The following is a 24,823-nucleotide window of genomic DNA, read 5'->3' on the forward strand; positions in this document are numbered from 1 at the left end:
CGCCCCCCGCCTCAGGCGCCGTCGCCGCGCCCCCGCCGCTACGTCACCACGCGCTGCAGGGGCTGCTGGGAAATGTAGGCTGCGGGCCGGGAACGCGCCACGCAAAGGACCCTGGCGTTCTTCGTTCTACGTAGGCGCCAGTGAGAGTCCACTGCTGGCCTGGAGCAGCATCCTTCCGTCCCTCTCCGGGTCATTTCGACGACGGGCCTGACAGATCTCTGCCAGCGCAGGCCGGGGTCCCTCAATCGCACGTTTTGGGCCTGGCCCTCCAGGGCCGCACCTCACGGCGGCCCGAAGGCTCCCAGAAATGGCCGACTGAGCTCGCAGTGCGCACGCGCGAGTGCGTGCGGCAGCATCCGCGGTGAGCCCGAATCCCAGTACTGCTGAGGCCTAGAGTGCAAAGGGGAGGGTGCTAGGTCCGGAAGCCCCCCGGACGGGAATCTGCGGGTATGCACGTAATGAGGGCCGCCAGCCACGGAGGCTGGGTTTGGTTCAATGGATCGCGGAAAGACAGCGCCTGAGTGCATCTGCGTGACTTAGCAGGAGGAGAGGGCCCCCCGACCGCATAGTACGGTCTGTGCGTGCGCGCGGCACTGAGCGCCGCCTGGGATGGGGCGGGGGCGGAGCCTGGCGTGGCGCGCACGGCGGCGCCCCAAGGAGGGCTCTGATTGCGCGAGAGTGTTTTCGTCCGTGTCTTGCGTGGGCGGCGGGGGAGCGGGGCTCAGGCCCTGCTTTCGGAAAGGTCCCGGGAGAGGTGAGTGAGCGCGTGCGCGCCGCGTGGCTTTGTTTAGGGGCGGGGTCGGGCGCTCTTTAGGACGCCCAGGGGGCGGGGCGGTGGCCCGTCTACGTGTTGCTCGTGTGAGGGGGCGGGGCCGGCGGGTGTGCCTGGGGTTACGGAGGAGAGTGCGCAGGCGCGGGGGGCGTGGGGCGCTGCGCAGCTGTTGGAGTGGGCGCAGCCAGGACGCGGCCCCTGAGGACTGAGGCGAATGTGAGTGTCTGTGAGATGGTGGGGTTATGCGGCTACGTGGGGTCGTGAGGCGGCGCGGAGTCGTGGGCCGGGGGCGGTGCGAGGTCGTGCAGCGAGGGGTCTTGAGGCGCGGGGTCCCGCGGTGGTGACGTAGTGCGGGGTCGTGGGCTGGGGGCGGTGCGAGGCCGTGAGGCGGCGCGGGGTCTTGGGGGTGTGCGGAGTCGTGGGCCGGGGGCGGTGCGGGGTAGTGAGGTGCGGGGTCGTGGGTCGGGGGCGGTGCGGGGACGTGAGGCAGCGCGGGGTCTTGAGGCGGTGCGGGGTCGTGGGGCAGCGCGGGGTCGTGGGTCCGGGGGCGGTGCAGGGTCGTGAGGCGTCACAGAGTCGTGGGCCGGGGGCGGTGCGGGTCCCGGGGTGGTGATGTAGGGCGGGGTCTTGAGACGGGGCTCGGGCTGCGGGCCCCGGGCTGCGTGTGCCGTGAAGGCCTGGACTGTTTGGGACGCGTGGTGGCGTCGCGTGCTGTGTGTGAGACGGGCGGCAGGTGTGGGGACGGGCGCGTGTCCCAGGACCGTGTAGTTCCCTGTGCGGCGCGGGGCGTGTGGGAAGAGGGAGCGGATGCTTGTGGGCGCTGGCAGCGGGCGTGCGCAGGCGGCACTGAGGCTTCTGTTGGTGGAGCGCATTCGTGTGTGCGCCTCGGGCCCGTGGGGCCGGTGCTCACGGTGTGGGACGGCTGTGGGACGGCCGTGGGATTGCACTGGGTGATTGTGCGACCCAGCGAGCGTGTCTGCTCCTGCTGCGCTGGCGTCTCTTTTGCCGGCTGGAGGGTTCTGAGCGGCTGCGCGGGCTGCCTGCCCCGCTGAGAGAGAGGGAGGGAGGGCGGGCACCCCAGCGCGGGAGAAGTAAGCGGGTGACACCGGGGAGACACCAGCGCAGAGTTGTCGGTGCCGTGGGTCGTAATGCTGGGTCAGGTTCCTGGGAGGTAGGAGCGTGGTGGTGAAGGCTGGGGGAGCTTCCATCTCAGAACTTGAGATGAAGGTCCGACCTCCCCCAGTGGAGCAGCAGTGCTCCCAGGAGCGCAGCCTGCCTTAGTGTGTTATCTGAAGGGAGAGCAAGGCCCACCCTGGCCTCTGGGACCTGTGGATGCGGAGGGCTGCTCCTCTCCTTTCTAACCAGCGTCGCAGAGCAGACTCGAACTCCAGGTTCCATCACTCATTAGTCGCGGGACTTCGAGAGGGGTTTCTTTCGCTCCCCAAACGGGGATGATAGTAATACCGATCCTAGGCTTTTGGCGAGTATTAAGTCGAACGGTGCCTGACACAAGTAAGCAACATAGAAGTGAGTGCTTAATTATTAAATAATGACCCCAAGGATCGCACACCTACCTAGAGAGCAAAATCCACAGGAAGAAAAGTAAAGTTGAGCCCAGAGTAAAGGTTTCAGGTCAACATATAAAATTACCGTGAAGTCTAGGCTGGAGCTCAGGTTCGGAATTTTCTAGTCAGGGTCCTGGGAGGGCAGTAGTGGGGTGTAGGAGGGGAGACCAGGAGTACAGGGTCTTCGAGGATGGAGATGTCCCTAGGGAGGCTGTGAGGTGAATAACCTGGTTTGGGAAGGAGCATTCCCGATAACAAAGGGATCTGGAGATGTTTCTGTATCTAGACCATTCTTTGCATTGTGGATACTTCGGGCCAGATAATTTTTTGTTTAGGGTTGTGTATATGGGGGGGGGGGCTGCCCTAACTATGGTAGGATGTTTAGCATTATCCATGGTCTCTACACACCAGGTGGCACCCCCTCCTGCCCTAACTGTGAAAGCAAAAATGTTTCCACACATTGCCAGTGCCCCCACTGAAGAAGCACTGACGGAGTGTTGCTTTGTTCCTTTTAAGATTGACATGGTGTCCCATCATGTGTACATAACAATCACTTAGCCATTTACCTATCTATGGGCATTTTGGTTATGTCCTGTCTCTTGATAACTTATATTTGGTAAGCACTGGCACTGCTCTAAGCGTGTTACATGTTTTCATTCATTTAATTTTCCACACAGCCCTGTGGAGTCATTGTTACTTGCCCCATTTGCCAGTTGAGGAAGCCGAGGCCTAGAGAGGACATGAGAGTTCACCCAGAGAAGGATAGCAGAGTTAGAAGTCGAACCCAGACAGCCTCCAGGCTCATGCCCTTCACTGTGGAATCATACTGCCTCTTCCTACAAGCCTTGCCACAATGAATAACCTCTACAGTTTGGGGATATTAGCTACAAGTACGAGAACTCCAGGCAAAGAATACAGCTTTGTTCTCAGAGACTGTGTGGCAGTGGAGTGCTGGGCTGGCTCACACTAGATCACCAGTCTGTTGTGTACACCTTTCCCCAGTTCTATGCTCAATGGCATGAGTTTGTAACTTACAGTGGGGCCCTCGTGGGATTGTTTACAGCATGGAAATTGGCAGGTGCTACAGATCACTGAGCATAACCCTACCCTGGAGTCTAATGCAGGGAGAATTCAGGCATCTTTGGACTCTGGGTAGGCCCCTTTGTCTCCACTTTCTGCATGAGGGAAGCCTTGCTCAGCACAGTCACAGAATGAAAGGCCAGCCAACTTGGTTGGTCACTGAGCCACAACTCTTCAGCCTTAATGTGCTGTACTGCAAATCTCCCCAAGTCCTGTGGCCATTCTGATATAACAAAGGTAAATGTCTCGTAACTATGGTGCCATACGGATGTGTCCTAAACGCTGCCAGGGAGGACAGTGGAGGTATTTCCTATATAGACTCCTGTCTCACATCAAGAGGGCAGATTGTGCTGCATGTTGATAGGGGCTCAGACCTAGGTGCCATTAGTTAAAGCTTTGTGACAACAGGCCCATGTTGAGGTTCCTTTTTTCGTCCTCAGAATGGAAAATCCTAACCACAGATGGTCAGTTTGCTCTAAAGATGAAAGGAGATCATGTGATTCACTTAAAATATCTAGTGCAGGGGTGCCTCGGTGGCTTAGTTGGTTAAGCGTCTGCCTTCGGCTCAGGTCATGATCTCAGGGTGCTAGGATCGAGCCCCACATCTTGCTCCTTGCTCAGTGGGGAGTCTGCTTCTCCCTCTCCTTCTGCTCCCCCCCCCACCACTCATTCTCTCTCTCTCCCCCTCTCTGTCTCAAATAAATAAAATCTTAAAAAAAAAAAAGTATCTAGTACAGTCCTCATTCTTGTACTTATTAGCCGAGGAAGTGGTTGATGTCACCCGGGCATGAGCATATTTAACACGCACACCTGAGCACTTCCCCAGAGCAAGTGGACAGCACAGTGACTCAGCCTTTCCTAGACTCACAGCCCGCAGCACTGGCCCCACCCTAACAACAATAATAATGGTAAATACAGTTACCCTTACCTGAGCACTGACCATGATTTTAGTATCCCACACAGTGGACTGCACCCAGGTTGAAGAGGACCCCCCTTCCCTACCTGATAGGGCCGGGACAGCTCCTTGAAGAAGTGAAGGCACGGGTCCAGAGCACTTGGTGTGTGTACTTAATGTGGGAGGAGACAGACTGTAGCACCAGACAGAATAAACAAGTTACATAGTATTTTGGGAAGGATTCAGTCTTGCCCTGTGTGTGTCCTTTACTCTGCCATTGCTGCAGCACTGTGGTTCTAACACCAGGTGTGTGGGGTTTTTCCCTCATCAGGCAATTTTGCAACACCAGCTGGGTATCCTACAATTTAACTCAGTTCTAACCCTATCTCCCTGGAGATAGTGCCAGATCCCACAGGTTTAGGACTCAGTCCCATGAGACTGCCCCTCCACTTCACAGACCAATCACAACAGTAGGTCCACAGGCTACCTACAACTTCTGTCCAACTTGGCTACAAATCAGAAGTTCCCATGACCCTCTCCTCTGGTTCCACTGATTTGCTAGAGCAACGCATAGAAGTCAGGGAAACACATTTGCCAGTGTATTAGAGGCTATGATAAAGGGTACAGATGAACAGCCAGATGAAGAGCTACATAGGTGAGCTACATAGATGAGGCCTAGGAGGATACCAAGTGCAGGAGCTTCTGTTCCTGTGGAATTGGGGTGTGCTACCCTCCCAGTGTGGATGTGTTTACCAGCCTGGAAACTCTCCAAACCCCATACTATAGGGATTTTATGGAGGCTTCCTCTTGTAAGCATGATCAGTCATTAATTCTTCTTGTAGCCCCTCTCCTTGAAGATGGTAGGATGAGGCTGAAAATTTCATGCTTCTACTCATGGCTTGGTCTTTCTGGTGACCATGCCCTGTCCAGGAGCCCACCCAGAGTCACCTCATTAGAACAAGAGACATTTTTAGTGTTCTTATCACTTAAGAATTTACAAGGGTTTTAGGGGTTCTTTGCTACCAAGGAGGGGGGCAGAGACCAATACACCCCTTTTTTATTCTCTCAGATGTAGCACATTAGCAACGAGAGCTATGGAGAAAAGAAGTCAAGGTTGGACAAGGAAGACTGAGAGTGATCGGAGGGTGGGAGGCAGGTTGCAGTGTTATTAGAAGAGTTAGGGTGAGACTGGCAGAGAAGTGAGATTGGAGCATGGAGCGAAAGGAGTGAGGAACTGAGGCAGGGCTGTGGTAGTACATTCTGGGACTGGCAAGGAGGGCTGCATGACGAAGGAGAGAGATGTAGGACGTGAGTTCAACTTGTGTTAATCCTCATGACAATTCCAGTAGTTCTGTATTCTCATATAACAGGGGAGGGAAATGGCAGAGAGGTTAAGTAATCTGCCCATGGTAACACAGCTAATGAAAATAGTCATCACACCCAGGTGGTCTGACTCCAGAGTGATGTGTTTATTTACTTATTTTTTAAAGATTTATTTATTTAAGAGAGTGAGTATGAAAGAGCAAGGGGAGGGGCAGAGGAGGAGGGAGAAAAATCTCAAACAGACCCCCGGGTGAGTGGAGCCTGAAGTGCCGCTTCATCTCAGGACCCTGAGATCATGACCTGAGGTGAAATCAAGAATCAGATGCTTAAGGGACTGAGCCACCCAGGTGCCCTCAGAGTGATGTGTTTAACACAGCCCTTTTCTCTGACCCAGAGGGTTAGCAGGATATTTGGGTCAACCTCAGCTTGAATCCTGGTTTTGCCACTTTTCCTGCCCTATGACCTTGAGCAAGTGATCCGTACTTCTCTGTGCTTCACTTTCCTCATCTGGAAGTAGTGTCAGTGAGAGTACCTGCCCCACCAGGGTAGGAGTGAGAATTAAATGGTAAGCTTCATAAAGTGATACCTAGCATGTTTAAGTACTCAGTATTTATTCATTTTAGTATTAATCTTAGTATTATTACTATTGTTTACTACTGCTTTTCTCTTTGTAAAGAGAGAAGCGTGTTATAAACTAAATGTTCTTTTGGCTGGGTTCCTTTAAACCGTACGGGGTCATCTTATGACTTGCATTTTGAATCAAAACATACCCGTTACCAAACTCGGAACTTAATTATGGCCTTGGTTTCATTTATTCTCCCTAACTCCACCCTTAAGGGAGGAAAAAAAATCTGTAGAGAGAAACATTCATATTTCCATTTTCCAGACTGTATACTGCTGTACCTTTTTCATAGAAAAATCACCAAAAAATTTCTATGACATATTCACTGTTGTTGGCACTGGAGTGTATTGATGGCATTCTTTAGAGGTATGTGCTGGAGCATTTAGGCATGAACTTCGATCATGTTTATAACTTTGAAATGATTTCAGAAAAAAAGGAAAATGTTAACATTTGGTGGAAAAGTCATCAGGTGTTTTATATTGTTCTTTTCTCCAGATTTCAAATTTTTCAAAAAGGGGATATATAAAGTATACTCCCATTTCTGCCTTTTCTGGACCCTGGCCTTCTCCAAAAGACAAGCTTAGAGAGCTTGGAGTGCTGCTGGCAGAAGTGTTCTGTGTAAGATGATGTTGGCATTAAATGGTTACACTCCACCCCAATTTCAGCGTGCCAGGAAGCATTCTGGATGTTCATTGATTCAGCCAACAAGTATTTCTTGAGCACTGCCCTGTGCCAGGCACATTCTCAGCTCCTAGGAGGGCAGCGAACGAAAACAGTCAAAGTGCTTGCTCTCATGGGGCCCGAGTCGGGGTGGGGGGGATTGTCCCCCCATAAACACAAACATAAACAAGTTGTTCTAGGGAGGCAGGTTGTGCTATGAAGAAAATGGGGCAATAGGAGGGTATAGACTCTAGTACAGAGCAGTGTTGTCCTGTGGAAATGTAACGCAAGACAGATTTTAAATTTTCCAGCAGCCACGTTGAAAAAAAGAATTGAAAAGAAACAACCATTACAGTTAATTTTAGCACAATTTATTTAACTTAGTATATCCTAAACATCAACTTGTGATCAATATAAACAATTATCAGTGAGATATTTTGCATTTTTTTAATACTAAGTCTTTGAAATCTGTGTTTTACACATGCAGTACACTTCAACTCAGATAGTTTATTATTTGATCTGTATTTATTTATTTTTAAAGATTTTATTTATTTATTGACAGCACAAGCAGGGGGAGAGGCTGAGGAAGAGGGAGATGCAGGACTCAGTCCCAGGACCCCTGAGCCGAAGGCAAACACTTGACTGAGCCACCCAGGTGCCCCTTCATCTATATTTAAATTTCATAAAACTTATCATTGAAAAGTAGATTCACACACCCAGTTGTTTCAGACATTCTTCAAAGTTTAATAGTAACTAAATCGAGGATCAGTTTTTAATTTTTAATTTAATTAATTTTTAATTTTAGATTAATTTTAAGTCATTGATTTAAATATTATTTTATTAAGACTTTAGTAATAAATTAATTGAAACTAAATAACATTAAGCCCTCGGTTGCAGTAGCCTTATTTCCAGAACTCAGTTGTCACCAGTAGCTAATGGCATGCATGTAGAACAGCATGGGTACAGAGTGACTCAGTGATAGAGGGGCCTAATCCATCCCACCGAATCTCCCTGCTGGGTTTACACATACCTGCCTAGTGAATTGCCTCTTCAGCTCTTGCATCCCCTCCACCTCTCACCAGCATACACAGTTTATTCACCACATAACCACCCAACAAGTTTTGTTAAATGTTCAGTCGGATGTGCCACTCCTCAGACTCCTGCTCCCTCAATGATGTCTTATCACACTTAGGATCAGTTCCAAACTGCTCACAACCCCCTTCATGATGTGGCCCCTCCCGAACTCAGCCATCTCACAGACTGCCTCTCCCCACCTCACTCATTCTGCTTCAACACGCCATTGACTTCCCTCGACACACCAAATACGCACCTGCTGCAGGGCCTTTGCACCTGTTGTACCTCTACCCAGAATGCTCTTCCCCAGCATCCAAATGCCTCACACTTGCACTACATTCAAACCTACACTCAGTGTGGCATCCTCTGAGAGGCTTCCCTTAACCATCCCATCACTCCACCCCTGCTCTGGTCTTTTTTTTTTTTTAATGCAAGGATCTCAGCTAACACTCTGTTCATGAACTTGCCATCCCTGTTGGAATGTAAGGTACCGGGGAGCTGGTACTTCTCTGCTCTAACTCTGCTCTTTCCCCAGCACCTGGGACAGTGCCTGGCACATAGTAGACACTCAACAAATGCTTGTCAAATGGATGGATAGATGTCTTCATGTCTCATTTGCCTCCTGATCTGGAGCCTTCTGTAATCTTGGGAACAGATAGCATTGGCCCTTGCCCCTTCCCGACCTTGAGAAGGGGCAGGAATGCTGCAGAAGATAATCTGACTTCCTGCCATGTGTGTCCGTGTACCTGTGTATATGTGTGCATGCATGTGCATGTGTGACCAGGGTGAGGGACCAGGGGATTCTTATCCTAGAGACTCTGGGACTGCGGAAAAGGCCCTGTCATCCTCATGACTTCTCTTCTCCCACAGCCCCTCCTTCTCTGCACTCTGTCCTTCTCCAAATGCGGACCCTCAAGGGGGAGGAAAGGATGCCTGCTGCACGAGGGAAGTCCAAGTCCAAGGTAAATAGTGATTGTTCTTGTGGGGAGGTCCCATCTTCTAAGACATGGGTCATTTGTTTTCCTTCTTGCCTGACAGAATCCCATCCAAGATCTAGTCTCTGTTTCCTCCTATCACCATGGAGGGTAGGAGCGTGGGAAGAGCTCCAGCAACCCACGTAACCACTCAGCACCCTCCTCTCCTTTTTTCTCACTGTGCACATGGCCATTCACCTATTTTGTTTAGCATTTCCAGGGTGCTTGCCTGGGCTGCTCCCTAGACGGAAGAGGAGAGCCACCATGATTCCTCAAGGTAGACGTGAGTGCCCAGGCGGGATCTGCTCAGGCAGAGGAGGATTCAAGGTTGTGCTCTAGAGTTAATCTGTTAACGTCACTTTGTTTTTACTTGTATAGCCCATACAAGGAGGAAATCTCTCTGAGTTTAAGAGACTCCACATAACCTTGTATTCACATTGGGTTTGTTGGAACCAGGCCAGTGAGTCAACCTTCTGTTATAAAACATGCTTTACCACTTCAGATGATGAAATGATTTTCTAAAATAAACATTTTGAATGTGATTCTGTAACAGACACTTTTGCCCTCTAAGTTATGCGTCCGTCTTGCTGCTGTAACAAATTTCCACAAGCTTGGCTGCTCCAAACAGCACATGTTTATGGCTCACGGCTCGTGGGTCAGAGATCAGGTACAGTGCAGCTTGACTGGGTCCTCTGCATTGGGTCTCACAAGGCTGAAAAAGGCTGTTGGCTGGCTGTGTGGTCACATCTGAGGCTCTTCAGAACTCATTGTTTATTAGCATACTCAGTTTCTTCTGCTTTCCACGTGGCCCCCTTCCATCTGCAAGCCAGCAGTAACAGGTCGAGTTAGGCTTCAGATCTCTCTGACTTCCCTTTCCACTCTCCTCTTCCAGCTGGAGAAAATTTCCCTACTGTTATGGGCTCCTGTGATTACATCATCCACCTAGATAATCCAGAATAATCTCCCTATTTAAGGTCATGTGATCAGTAATCTTGGTTACATCTACAAAGAACCTTTAGCCCTGTGTAGTTCAGTCATGTGCTCTTTAGAGAGTATGTGGTTAGGGGCATGAATCAGAAGCCAGACTGCCCAGATTGACCTCCAGCACCTCCATTCACTAGTTGTGAACCTTTCATAAGTCACCCTCCTGCCTCTGGGCCTCCCATTTTCTGATCTGTAACATCGCTGTGATTCTCTCAGCAGTGCCCCAGTCACTGGCTAACATGAGTAGGGTGCTTAGAAAAATGCTTTGTCAGTGCCCAATAAATCCAAGTTGATACTGCTTTTTACGGGACATAGTTGTTTTTTTTTTTTTTTTTTAAGATTTTATTTATTTATTTGGCAGAGATAGAGACAGCCAGCGAGAGAGGGAACACAAGCAGGGGGAGTAGGAGAGGAAGAAGCAGGCTCATAGCGGAGGAGCCTAATGTGGGGCTCGATCCCATAATGCCGGGATCACGCCCTGAGCCAAAGGCAGACGCTTAACCGCTGTGCCACCCAGGCGCTTATGGGACATAGTTTTTAATAATAGCTATGCCATATTGTATTGTGTTGTATTTATTTTATTTAATACATCTGCTCCTCTTGGCCTCAGAACCTCAGATGTTTCCTGAATAGATTCCTGGCACCATGGATCTCCCATATTTGGGACAAGTTCCTCATTGTCTCCAGCCATATGGAAGCATAAGCCTGTGGTGAAAGGACATGGGATTTTCTGTTTCAGGTGCCAGTGACGTTTGGGGATTTGGCCATCTACTTCTCCCAGGAGGAGTGGGAATGGCTGAGCCCCATTCAGAAGGATCTGTATGAAGATGTCATGTTGGAGAACTACCAGAACCTGGTCTCTCTCGGTAAGGCTCTCTCCACCCCATAATCCACAACCCACCCACTGTGGGACATAAATTAATCTAGTTAGGAAAACAGAAGCCGCTGCAGTTTTGTTTTGTTTTTTAACAGCTTTAGTGATGTATAATTCACATACTTTGCATACAAAGTATATAATTTAATGGTTTTTAATGTATGCACAGAGTTGTAGATCCATCACCAGTCAGTTTTAGAACATTTTCATTACCCCAGAAGAAACCCCATATCCATTAACAATCAGTCTTCATTTCCCTTTGCTCACTAATCCCTCCAGATTAGGCAAACACTAATCTGGTTTCTGTCTCTGTGAATTTGCCCATTCTTGGCCTTTCATAGAAATGGAACCATACCTATGTGGTCCTTTGTGTCTGGCTTCCTTCACTTAACATAATGTTTTTGAGGTTCGTCTACATTGTGGCATGTATCAGTACCCCCTTCCTTTTCATGGCCAATAGTATTCCACATTTTGTTTATCCATTCGTCGGTTGGTGGGCATTTGGGCAGTTTTTCACTCTGGCTATTTTGAATGTGTTGCTGTGAACATTAATGTACGAGTTTTTGTGTGGACGTGTGTTTTCATTTCTTCTGGGTATATCCCTAGGAGTGGAATTGCTATCATATAGTAACTGTATATGTAACCTTTTAAGGACACCTGATTGGTTTGAGGAATCTACTTAACAGGTATGGTTAGAAGGTAAATAGTGGACAGAGGTAATGCAGAGATGGTAACTGCAGGATACAGCTACCATCCTTGGGCTAGGGATGCAAAGGGGAGAGTTTGGGGTTTTTAGGACTTAGAGGAAGGGAAGAGAGGTGTGTTCATTCATCCGTTTACACTCATGAAGGGTCAGGATGAGGCTAGTTCTGAGAATGTAGGGAAGAAAAGAAGCAGAGTCAAACCCAGCAGAGCCCCTGTTGGTGGATGCTGACAGGGAGCTTCTGGTGAAGAAGTGTAGTTTGCAGAGGCCCAGCCCCTGCACACAACAGATCAGAGATGATTGGGATTGGGAGCTGAAAGGCAGTAGTTTAATATCCAGCCCCAGGAGTTTCTGGTCTGATTTTTCAAGAGAATAATTGGCTTTGTAGAGCTAGAAATGAGCAATTCTGCTTGCTGTAGCTGAACTTTCATCCTCCCCTCCACCTGCCCTTCATATCTTTTGTGTTCCCTTTGTGCTCAAACCCCCATTCCTGTTGACAGGCGTCTTGGCTCTGACATCTCTGGCACCCATGTCATGCTCAGTTCTGATGTTTTTCCCGAATGCAGGACTTTCCTTTCGGAGGCCAAATGTGATCACCTTGTTGGAGAAAGGGAAAGCACCTTGGATGGTGGAGCCAGCGAGGAAACGCCGGGGCGTGGGTGAGTGACAGAGAACCAAGGCTTATATGTTGCCATTGTTTGTAAGGGCAACCTCTTGAAGATGTTTGCAAACTGCCAGTTTCCATACCTTAAAGGCCCCAGGCCTGGGAAGAAAATTCTAGTCTCTTGTGTGTGAGCCCCCAGAAGGAGAATAACCACCATTTAATAAACGCTTCCTAGGTACGAGACATGCTTCTAAGTATAGATTCCTCCAGGTCCTATAAGGTAGGTATGATGATTATTCCTGTTTTATGTATGAGGAAACCACAGATCAGAGAGGTTCAGTGACTTTCCTAAGGTAACCCAGCTAGGAAGTGGCAGAGAGCTGGGTTTGAACCCCAAATTCAGGTCTCAGAAGGTCAGCTCGTAATGCCCTCATCCCCACCTGGAATGCCATCACATTCCCTGCCTCGGCATATTCTGCCTTCTCTCATGATAGCATTGCGGATGATAATGTTCAAACTTGCATCGTTTTCTTCAGTCTTTAAAAAAAAGAAAGTATTTTCCACAGCTGTTCATTTTGACGACTACCTAAGAACTTATTTCCTTTTCTGATAGATTTCTCTTTGGTTAGGTTATTTTTACTTAATTACATGTGAGTGGTTTTTGTTTGTTTGTTAAGTAGGGTCCACACCTAGCGTGGAACCCCACATGGAGCTTGAACTTATAACCTTGAAATCAAGAGTCGGACTCTTAACCTACAGGCACCCCTGGGTTTTTTTTTAGTTGTGAAAAGTTCATAACATTTAATTTGTCATCTTCACCATTTAAAAATGTACAGTTAAGTATATTCACATTGTTGTGCGACAGATATCCAGAACGTTTCCATCTTCTAATAACTTTGAAACTGTATTCACTGAACACTAATTCTGCCTCCACCCTTCCACCTAGCCCTTGGTAAGCACCTTTCTTTGTATTTCTCTGATTTTGATTACCATGGATACTTTGAATGGAATTATACAGTATTTGTCCTTTTGTAAGTGGCCTTTTCTTTGAGCATAATGTCCTTGAGGTTCATCCATTTTGTAGCATGTGACAGGATTTTCTTTCTTTTTTTTTTAAGCTGCATAATATTTCATTGTATGTATCATATTTTCTTTATCCATTTATCAATGGATATTTGGGTGGTTCTGCTTCTTGACTACTGTGAGTAATGCTGCAGTGAACATGGGAGTACAGCTATGCATCTAAGATCCTGATTTCAGGTATTTTGGATACGTACCCAGAGGTGGGATTACTGGATCATATGATAGCTCTGTTTTTTATTATCTGGGGAACCTCCATACTGTTTTCCATAGTGGCTGCACCATTTGTCATTTCCACCAGTAGTATGCAAGTGTTTCAACTGCTTGTCAACACTTGTGATTTTTGATTTTTTGATAGTGGCCATCCTTATGGGTGTGAGGTGATATTGTGGGTTTTATTTGCATTTCCCTAATGATTACTGAGGTTGAGCATCTTTTCATGTGTTTATTGGCCATCTGTCTATCTTCCTTGGAGAAGTGTCTATTCAAATCCTATGCCCGTTTTTAAAAACAGTGTTGTAAAAAGAAAAGGATTGTTATTTGTTGATGAGTTATATTTCTTTATATATTCTGTGTATTAGTCCCCTATCTGATAGATGATTTGTAATTATTTTCTCTTATTCCATGGGTTGCCTTTTCACACTGTTGATTGTTTCTTTTGACACACAGGCGTAGTCCCATCTGTCTATTTTTTCGTTTTGTTTTGTTGCCTATGCTTTTTGGTGTCATATCTGAGAAATCAGTGCCAAGTCTAATATCCTGAAGCTTCCCCCCATTGTTTTCTTCTAAGAGTTCAATAATTTTAGGTCTTACGTTTAGGTCTTTAATCTGTTTTGAGTTAATTTTTGTATAAGGCGTAAGGTAAGGGCCCAAGATCATCATTCTTTTGCATGTAGATACCCAGTTTTCCCATCACTGATAGTGGAAGAGATGGTCCTTTCCTCATTGAGTAATCTTGGCTCCCTTGTTGACAATCATCCAACTAGATATGCAAGAGTTTTATCTCTTGGCTTTCTATTCTGTTCTATTGGTCTTCGTCTTTTTTCCACTACTATGCTGTCTTAATTACTGTTGCTTTGTAGTATGTTTTGAAATCAGGAAAATGTGAGGCCTTTAACTTTCTTTTTTTTTTCAAGATTGGCTATTTGGGGTCTGTTGAGATTCCATATAAATTTTAGGATTTTTTGTTCCTATTTCTGTAAAAACTGTCATTGGAATTTTGATAGGGACTGCAATGAATCTGTAGGTCGCTTTGAGTAGTATGGACATTTTACACTATCAGATCTTCCAATCCACATGCACAGGATATCTTTCCACTTATCTGTATCTTCTTTGATGACTTTTAGCAGTATTTTGTAGTTTTGTGTGTGTAAGTTTCTTGTCTTTTTGGTTAAATTTATTCCTAAATATTTTATCCTTTATATGATGCTATAGTAAATGGGATTGTTTTCTTGTTTTCCTTTCTGAGTGGTTATTGTTAGTGTATAGGAACGCAACTGATTTTTTTTTTAAGATTTATTTATTTGAAAACGAACATGTGTGTGCAAGCAGGGAGGGGACCAGTGGAGGAGGGAGAGGGAGAGGGAGAGAATCTCAAGCAGACTGTGTGCTGAGCGCAGAGCCCAGCTTGGGACTTGATCTCACAACCCTGAGATCATGACATGAGCCAAACCAATAGTTAGACGCTTAACCACTGGAGCCATCCAGGCGCCCGAGGAATACAGCTGATTTGTGAGTGTTGATTTTGTATCCTGCCATTTTGTTGGATTGGATTTGTTTATTGGTGCAAACATTTTTTGTGTCCGTGTGGAATCTTAAGGGTTTTCTAGATATAAGATCATGTCATCTGTCACTTCTTTTCCTTTTTTAGTGCTTTTTATTTTTTAAAAAAGTACTTTGGCTAAAATTTCCAGTACTGTGTTGAATAGCAGTGGAGAGAGTGAGCATCCTTGACCTGTTCCTGATCTTAGGATCATTACATGTTTACTGTGATATTTGCTGTGGGCTTTTCAATTATGGCTTTTATTATATTGACGTAGTTTTTTTTTTTATTCCTAGGCTGTTGAGTGTTTTTATCATGAAAAGATAATGAATTTTTTTTTTAAGATTTTATTTATTTGCGAGAGAGTGTGTGTACGTGTGCACGAGTTGGGGAAGGGGCAGAGGGAGAAGAGGAGAGAGAATTTCAAGCAGACTCCCCTCTGAGCGCAGAGCCCAACGAGAGGCTCAATCCCAGGACCCTGAGATCATGACCTGAGCCGAAATCAAGAGTCAGAGGCTTAACCGACTGAGCCACCCAAGGTGCCCAGGAAGGGTACTGAATTTTGTCAGATGCTTTTTCTGCGTCAGTTGAGATCATCATGTGGTTTTTGTTCTTTATTTTGTTAATGTGATGTATAGCAGTGATTGATTTTCCCATATTGAACTTTCCTTGCTTTCCAGGTGTAAATCCCACTTGCTCATGTGTGTGATCCTTTTAATGTGCTGTTACATTCAGTTCGCTAGTATTTTGTGTAGGATTTTCACATACTCATCAACTGATGAATACTCATCAGAGATATTGGTCTGTAGTTTTCTTGTGTTGTCTGTCTGATTTTGGTATTAATAGTAGCTTCATATAATGAGTTGGCAACTATTCCCTCTGTTTCTACCCTCTGGAAAAGGTGGGGGGAATTGGTACAAGATTTCTTCCTTAAATTTTTGGTAGAATTCACTAGCAGATGCATCTGGGCCTGGTGCTTTCTGTTTTGGAAGGTTAGATAGACCTTATTCACATTGTCTGTTTCTTCTTGTGTGACTTTTGGAAGACTGTTCTTTCAACAAAGTGGTCTCTTTCATCGAGGTTATCAAATTTGTGGGCATAGAAGTTGTTCGTAGTTTTCCTCTATTCTTTTAATTTCCGTGAAATGTATTTTTCTGGCCTGTCTTTCATTTCTGATATTAGTAATTTGTGTCTTTTCTCTTTTTCTTAGCCTAGCTAGAAGCTTATCAATTTTAGTGATTTTCAAAGAACCAGCTTTTGGTTTTGTGGTATTTCTATTTCTTGTTTTCAATTTCAGTGATTTCTGGTTTGGTTTTGTTTTAAGATTTTTTTTATTTACTTATTTGAGAGAGAGAGAGTGAGCATGAGCAGGGGGAAGGAGCAGAGGGAGAAGGGGAAGCAGATTCCCCTCCGAGCAGGAAGCCCAGTGTGGGGCTCCATCCCAGGACCCTGAGAGCATGACCCGAGCCAAAGGCAGACTCTTAACCAACTGAGCCACCCAGGCACCCCATTTTCAGTGATTTCTGTTGTAATTATTATTTTCTTCTGTTTATTTTGAATTTAATTTGCTCTTTTTTTTCTGGTTTCCTAAGAGGGAAACTTAGGTTACTGATTTTAGATCTTTGTTCTTTTCTAATGTATGCATACAGTGTACAAATTTCCCTATAAGCCCTGGTTTCATTACATCCCACAAATTCTGATAAGTTGTGTTTTATTTATTTTTTTGTTAAAGATTTTATTTATTTATTTGACAGAGAGAGAGCCAGAGAGCGCAAGCAGGGGGAATGGCAGAGGGAGAGTTAGAAGCAGACTCCCCGCTGAGCAGGGGACCCTGACCTGGGGTTCAGTCCCAGGACCCTGGGATCATGACCTGAGCTGAAGGCAGACGGTCAATTAACTGAGCCACTCAGGTGCCCCAAAGTTGTGTTTTATTTTCATTTTTTTTTTTTAAGATTTTATTTATTTATGTGACAGAGAGACAGCCAGCGAGAGAGGGAACACAAGCAGGGGAAGTGGGAGAGGAAGAAGCAGGCTCATAGCGGAGGAGCCCGATGTGGGACTCCATCCCGGAACGCCGGGATCACGCCCTGAGCCGAAGGCAGACGCTTAACGACTGCGCTACCCAGGCGCCCTGTGTTTTATTTTCATTTAGTTCAAAATATTTAAAAATTTATTTTGTGATTTCATGTGTTATTTAGAAATTTATTATTTAATCTCCAAGTAGTTAGGGATTTTCCAGTGATCTTTCTGTTACCGATTTCTAGTTTAATTTCACTGTGGTCTGAGAGCATTGCATCATTTCTGTTATTTGTTAAGGTGTGTTTTAAGGCCCAGGGTGTGGTCCATCTTGGTGAATGTTCTGTGTGAACTTGAGAATAATGTGACTTCTGCTATTGTTGCATGAAGTAGTCTATGGATGTCAGTTATATCCAGTTCAGTGAAGGTATGGTTGAGTTCCACTAATTGATTTTTCTGCTTCCTGGATCTGTTCATTTATGAGAGAGGGATGTTAAAGTGTCTTAACTGTGATAGTGGGTTCATATATTTCTCCTCATGGTTTTATCAGTTTTTGTGTCTTATAATTTGGTGCTTTGTTGTTTGGCATATACCCATTAAGAATTGTTATGTCTTCTGAAGAATTGATTTGTCATTATATAATGCCCCCCCTTTATAACTTTCTGTGGTTTTAAGTCTGCTCCGTCCAAAATTAATAGAGCTACTCCTACTTTCTTTTGATTTGTGTTAGCATGGTATATTTTTCTCCATTCATTTACTTTTACTCTGTGTTTTTATATCTAAAGTGAGTTTCTTACAAGCAGCACACAGTTGGACCATGTTTTTTAATTCACTCTGAATTAAGTCAAATTGAATTCAATCTCTTTTACTTGGTTTAGACTGTTGACATTCAAAGTGATTATTGATATAGTTGGATTGCTATCTGCTATATATATAATAAATATTTTTATTTATTGTCTTTATTCTTTGTTCCTGATTTTGTCTTCCATTCTTTTTCTGCCTATTGTGGTTTTATTTTTTAATTTAATTTTTAAAAAATTTTATTTATTTATTTGAGAGAGAGAGTGCGTGCAAGTAGGGGGAGAGGGATAAGCAGACTCCCCACTGAGCAGGGAGCCTGACGAGGGGCTTGATCCCAGGACCTGGGATTGTGACGTGAGCCAAAGGCAGATGCTTAGCTGACTGAGCCACCCAGGCGCCCCTGCCTATCGTGGTTTTAAATGAGCATTTCTATGATTACATTTTCTGTCCTTCCTTAGCATATCAGATATAGATATATCTGATAGCATATATATATATGTCTATATTTAAGTGGTTGACCTAGAATTTATACGTTTATAGCTAATCCAGGTCTACTTTCAGATATACCACTTTATGGGTAGTAGTGTGAGTACCTTATAATAAAATAATGCTAATTCCTTCCTCCTATCACCTGTATCATTGCTGTCATTCACTTCATTTATATGTAAATGTATGTAAGCAAGTGTGTATATATTTACGTGTATAGGTAGGATAAATACAAAAGTATACATAATTGAATACATTGTTGCTGTTATTTTGAATGAACTGTTACTGTTAGGTCAATTAAGGGTAAGAAAAATAAAGGGTTTTTTTGTCTTCACTTATTCTTTCTTCATTGCTTTTCCCTTCTCTGTGTAGATCCAAGTTTCTGACTTGCATTATTTTTCTTCTCACAGACCTTTTTTAACACTCTTGCAAGGCAGGACTACTTGCCACACATTCCCTCAATATTTTTTTGTCTGGGAAAGTCTTCTTTTCTCTCACTTTTGAAGGCTGTTTTTACAGGGTACAGAATTCTAGGTTGGTGGTTTCCTTCTGTCACTATTTTAAATATTTCACTCCACTCCTCTTGCTTGCATGGTCTCTTTTATTTTGGATGCAGTTCATTGTTCCTCTGTAGGTGAGGTCTTTATTCGCCCTCTGCCTTCTTTCAGGATTTTTCATTATCTTTAATTTCCTGCAATTTGAAAAAGACATGCCTGGGTATAGGTTTTTTAGCATTTTTCCTGTTTGGTATTCTCTGAGCATCTTGAATCATGATTTGTTGTCTGACAGTAATTTGGGGGGAAATTCTCATTCATTATTGCTTCAAATATTTCTTCTGTTCATTTCTCTTTTTTTAATCCTGGGATTCTCATAACACATTTGTTACTTCTTTTTTAGTTGTCCCACAGTCTTCAGATGGTCTGGGTTGTTGTTGTTGTCGTTTTTTGTTTTTTTGTTTTTTTTTTTTCCAGTTTTTATTTACTTTGCTTTATGGTTTTTAAGGATTCTTTTGATAAATTAGCTCACAGAATCTTTCTTCAGCTATGTTGAATCTACTAATAAGCCCATCAAAGGCATTCTTTATTTCTGTTAGAGTGTTTTTGGCCTCTAACATTTTGTTTTCTTAGGATTTCCATCTCTTTGCTTACATTGTCCATCTGTTCTAATATGCTATATATTTTATCCATTAGAGCCCTTAACATGTTAATCAGTTTTAAATTTCTGGTCTGATGATTCCAGCATCCCTGCCATATCTGAGTCTGGTTTTGATGCTTGCTCTGTCTCTTCAAATTGTGTGTTTTGCCTTTTGATATACCTTGTAATTTTTTCTTAATGGCCAGAGGTGATGTACCAGGTAGAGAGAACTGTTGTAAATAGCCCTTTAGTGATGTGGTGGGTGAGGTATGTTGGGATGGGAAGCATTCTGTGGTCCTAGGATTAGGGCTCAGTCTTTTAGGGTGCCTTTACCTCTAGAGTGTGAACATCATAAGTTTCTCAGCCCATCCACATCCCGCCTGCCTGCTAGGAGGGACAGGATGGCTAGAAGCAGCTGGGTTGGAGGCAGTGGTTTGTACTTTTTCCTCTCTTATAGATCCAAGAAGAGTGAGTTTTACAGTCTATTTAGCTTTTTACTTGTTAGGATGAAGCTGTGCTTTCCAAGCTTCTTACATGAGGAACCAGAAATCCAGTTTTTTTTTTGTTTTTTAATATTTGATTTTAAGAACACATTTAAAAATTTACAACTTCACAAAAAAAATTTACTTCACTGAGACATAATTTACATATTGTAAAATTTACCCATTTTAAGTGTATAAGTCAGTGTTTTTTGATAAATTTAACAAGTTGTATAACCATCACCATAATCTAGTTTGAGAATATTTTTGTCACCCTAATAAAACTCTTCATGTCCTTTTACAGTTTATCCCTATTCCCACCTCCAGCCCAGGCAACTAATTTACCTTCTGTCTGTAATTTATCTTCTGACATCTAATATAATAAAAGAACATTCATCCAATGAATAATCTATGGAGTTTAATTTGGTGTATGGTATGAATTTATCCTACAAATAAAACTTTCACTTTATTCATTTCAAATTGCAAGATTTCGTGAATTCTGATTATTAAATATTTCTATAATTTGTTAAAAGTATAATAAAACACCAAAAAGTTATTGTCTTAGTTGTCATCATTGTTACTATGTTTGATGAGTATTAGTATTATTATTATCATTGATAATGACTGTACAGAAGCTTCATTTTTCCAGCGTAGGAAAACAAATACTGAATTTCTTGATGTCTTTCAGACTCAGGGTCTAAATGTGAGACCAAGAAGTTACTTCCAGATCTGTGTAACAAATCTGGGCAAAGCGTCTATCAGAAACCAGTTTCTGCATCACAGAAAGTTTCCACAGGAAAGAAAGGCTGCAAGAAGAATTCAGTTCTAATAAAACCCAGGAAGGTGCATTCAGGGAAGAAATCTTTAAAATGCAATGACTGTGGGAAAACCTTTGGTCAAAGCTTATCTCTTAAACTTCATCAGAAATCTCATACTGGAGAGAAGCCTTATGAATGCAGTAATTGTAGAAAAGCTTTCAGACAGATCTCATCCCTCATTCTTCATCAGAAAATTCACAATGGAAGGAAAAGCTATGAATGTGATAAATGTGGAGAAAGCTTCATTCAAAGAACATCTCTTATTCTACATGGGAAAGTTCATAATGGAAAGGAAACCTTTGACTGTGGGAAGGCCTTGAGTCAGTGCCCACCTCTCATGGGCCAGAAAATTAATTTTGTTGATAACATCCACCAGTGTGGAAAGTGTGGGAAAGACTTCATTCGAATGTCGTCTCTATTACTTCATAAGAAAATTCACAGTGGAAAGAAAATACATAAATGTAATAAATGTGGGCGAGGCTTCAATAAGAAATCAGCCCTTGTTATACATAAAAGAAATCATACTGGAGAGAAAACCCATGAAAGTGAGAAGGCCTTAAGTCAGAGTCCACAGCAGAAAAGTCACCATTTAGAGAATCCTTATAAATGCAGAGAATGTGGAAAATCCTTTAATAGGATTTCATCCATTATGCTTCATCAGAGAATTCACATGTCAAAGAAACCGTACAAATGTGATAAATGTGAGAAGGTCTTCAGGCGGCTTTCAACCCTTATTCTACATCTAAGAATTCATGATGGAGAGAAACTGTACAGATGCAGTAAGTGTGAGAAGGTCTGTAATCGGCATTCATCCCTTATTCAACATCAGAAAGTTCATACAAGGAAAAAGAAACTGTTTGAATGTAAGGAATGTGGAAAGATGTTTTCTGGAACTGCCAACCTTAAAATACATCAGAACATTCATTCTGAAGACAAACCTTTCAAATGCAATAAATGTAGTAAGGTTTTTGGCCGTCAGTCATTTCTTATTGAACATCAGAGAATTCATACTGGAGAAAAACCCTATCAGTGTGAGGAATGTGGAAAAGCCTTCAGTCACCGAATATCTCTTACTCGGCATAAGAGAATTCATACTGAAGATAGACCCTATGAATGTGATCAGTGTGGGAAGGCCTTCAGTCAGAGTGCCCACCTTGCCCAACATGAAAGAATTCACACTGGAGAAAAACCATATACATGCAAAACATGTGGGAAGGCCTTTAGTCAACGCACGTCGCTTATTCTACATGAAAGGAGTCATACTGGAGAGAAACCCTATGAATGTAATGAATGTGGGAAGGCATTTAGCAGTGGCTCAGATCTTATTCGGCATCAGAGAAGTCATTCTTCAGAGAAACCATATGAATGTAGTAAATGTGGGAAGGCATATAGTCGGAGTTCATCCCTGATTCGACATCAGAATACACATTCTGAAGAAAAAGCCTAAGCTTGTTCTAAATATGTGAAAGCACAGAGTGAGGCTATCAAAGTAGCAGAGACCAAGGCATAGGAAAATTCATTTGTCTATAACATAAATTTTGTAAAAATGGGACCATTTGATGATGTGTCCCACTTTGAAAGCCAAAGAGCAAAAGTCACTGGTGACTTTGATCAGATGATTTGTAACCAACTGACGGGGTGACCTTATCATAGGTCTTAATTTCACAGTAGCAAGCTCAGTTGATTGGATCAGTCATTTTTCATGAAGACCACTCTCCATTTGGTAAGAATTACTGATATTTTATTTCCAGTGTAATTTAAAGCTGTTTTGTTAGTCACATACAACAAAGTAGAATTGCAGTGTCCATATTTGTGGGTGGGGCTTTGAGCCTGATTTAAGGTCACAGGAAGAATGAGTTTGAGTTTGTCCCTTAGGACTGGAACTGTCACATATGAGATTTCCTGGGCAAACCAGCATGCTACTTCCAGCTTGCAGAAAATTGTGGGTGTGAAAAAAGAAGAATGAGTCTTCACGTGGATAAAGATAGCTCTCATAAGTGTGTGAATCAATTGATTCATTACCATATTGTTTTCATATGAAGATATATGATATTCATGGGATGAAAAATCTAACAAGCCTGAGACAGGCTAATGGGAAAAAAGAAACCAGAGAAATGAGAACTTAAAAGCAGGGAGAAATTATTTGTTATTGTTATATTGAAAATAAATGTGTCTATATTTATATAAATAAACATTGGTATTTTCATGTAAGAACCCTGGTGTGCAATAAGTGATTGGTGGAAAGTGAGATGCCGTTCCTTGAATATGTCCTCTCGAAATTCACATGTCGAACCCCTAACCTCTAATGTGATGGTATTTTGAAATGGGACCTTTCGGAGATATTTAGGGATAGATGAGGTTATGAGGGTGCATCATGATAGGATAGTGTCTTAAAAAGAAAGGATGCCAGAGTTCTACTTTGTGAAGATACTGCAAGAAGATGGTTGTCTACAAGCCAGGAAGCTAGCCCTCACTACCATCCAACCATGTCATACCTTGGTCTTGGACTTTTAGCCTCCAAAACTGAAAAATCAGTTTCTTTTGTTTAAGTCACCTTGTCTGTGGTATCTTGTTGTGGTAGCGCAAGGTGGCTAATACATGGGGAAACACCCTGGATTTATGTACCAGGCTATCTTCTTGTCAGCTGATCATATATAATCGCTTTCAGTCTGTTTCCAGCTTGTGCAAAGCATGTGAGAAATAAAACTAGAGTTCTTTCTTGTTACTAGGCTATGTACAGTTGCACTCTTCTGCAAATGCCATTTTTAAATACACCCATATCCTGTTAAGATAACTGTGAAATGTATGACCACATGGCTTTAGGTCACTCTAACTGACCACAACTGAGAAAATAACATCCAGATTTGCGAAGGGTAGGCATGCACACAGGATAATAGAACAGTTAATTTTCATTTACATTTGTCATAGTAGTTCTGTAAAATCATCATAAAATACCTCTGACAGTTGGAGCAAATAGGTGAGCAAATAACGCAGGAAAGGCTCACAGAGGGGCATGTCTGTTTTCCCTCCCCTTCCATGCCCCTCCCTTAGTTTAATTCCTCGCCAGTCTGCCATAGATATTGTTTCCAAATCGTTGGTCACAAACCTAATATATATAATATAAACTAATAAGACACTTCTTCCTTACAGATACTTAGAGTTTACAAGGGAATACAGGATTTTAAAATGTGGAAAGATATAAGGTACACAGCTAATACAGAGAAGAGGATGGTGGACTCCAAGGTGAATGGAGGACATGGGGACAGGGATCACTTGGAGATAGTTACGGTATTAAAGGAAGACCAGGACATTAAGTTGGCTAGGCACACAAAAGTTGGAAGGCTGCAGAAGGCAAAGAAAGTACAGATGCACAAAATAGTGGCAGAGGGTTGTGGAGTATTGCAAATTTCAGAATTTAGTACAGTGACTGGCACATAGGATGTGGTCAGCACTTACTAAATATTGAGTGAATGAATGAATTAATGAAAATGTTTTAGTATAACTGGATTTGCTCTGAGGCATAATCGACGGGGAGCACTTAAACCTGAAGGTGACCCAGACACTGAGATAAACCCTTAGGAAAACTGTCTCCCATTCTGAGGAATCACTAGTCATGTTTGAGGACTGTGGTGAACTCTAGGTAAACACAGTACAAACAAACTTAAACCTAGTCCAGTTCCTGTCTATTTTAATGACACCCCCCCCCCCCCGACACACACATGCAAGGCTTAAGGAATGACACGACCATTTCCAGGAAATCTATTTACCTCTGTTTTTACTGTCCTGCACAAGATACCTAGCTTGGGGCAGGGGGTGTGGCAAAACTACAAGACGTACAAAACAAGAAAAATCTACACTCCCCACCCCCACCAACTGACAGAACAATCCAGAGCTACTCAGAAGTGACATAGCTGTTGGACTGACAGAATTTAAAATATAGTATGTTAAAGGTTCTAATAAAAAATTTGCACAACGGGCAAATTACATGGGTCATTTGAGCAGAGATACAAATCATGGAAATACTAGAAATGAACACAAACAGTGCCTTCAAAGGACTCATCAAGATACTTGACACAGCCAAAGAAAGAATAAGTGAACTTGAAGGTAGGTCAATAAA

At 43.5% G+C, this 24,823-nt stretch overlaps 1 protein-coding gene across 6 annotated transcripts in view; it reads left to right on the forward strand.

Moving 5' to 3' along the window:
• The first annotated feature begins 82 nt into the window (after positions 1-82).
• ZNF667 (zinc finger protein 667) overlaps positions 83-24,823 on the forward strand; it is a 42,894-nt gene continuing 18,153 nt past the window's right edge. Inside the window, exons 1-6 of one of the 6 annotated variants that reach the window (XM_087853267.1) lie at positions 885-988; positions 7,480-7,572; positions 8,862-8,953; positions 10,689-10,815; positions 12,093-12,185; positions 20,577-23,428. In XM_087853267.1, coding sequence (XP_087709393.1) covers positions 8,894-8,953; positions 10,689-10,815; positions 12,093-12,185; positions 20,577-22,153 — 1,857 coding nt within the window. In that variant the 5' untranslated portion in view covers positions 885-988; positions 7,480-7,572; positions 8,862-8,893 and the 3' untranslated portion in view covers positions 22,154-23,428. The other 5 variants (XM_045774221.2, XM_045774222.2, XR_006775661.2 and 2 more) reach the window with 5 other exon arrangements.

This window comes from Ursus americanus, chromosome 21 (assembly GCF_024610735.1).
Source record: "Ursus americanus isolate L20-20 chromosome 21, mUrsAme1.1.p, whole genome shotgun sequence".
NCBI classification, from domain to species: domain Eukaryota; kingdom Metazoa; phylum Chordata; class Mammalia; order Carnivora; family Ursidae; genus Ursus; species Ursus americanus.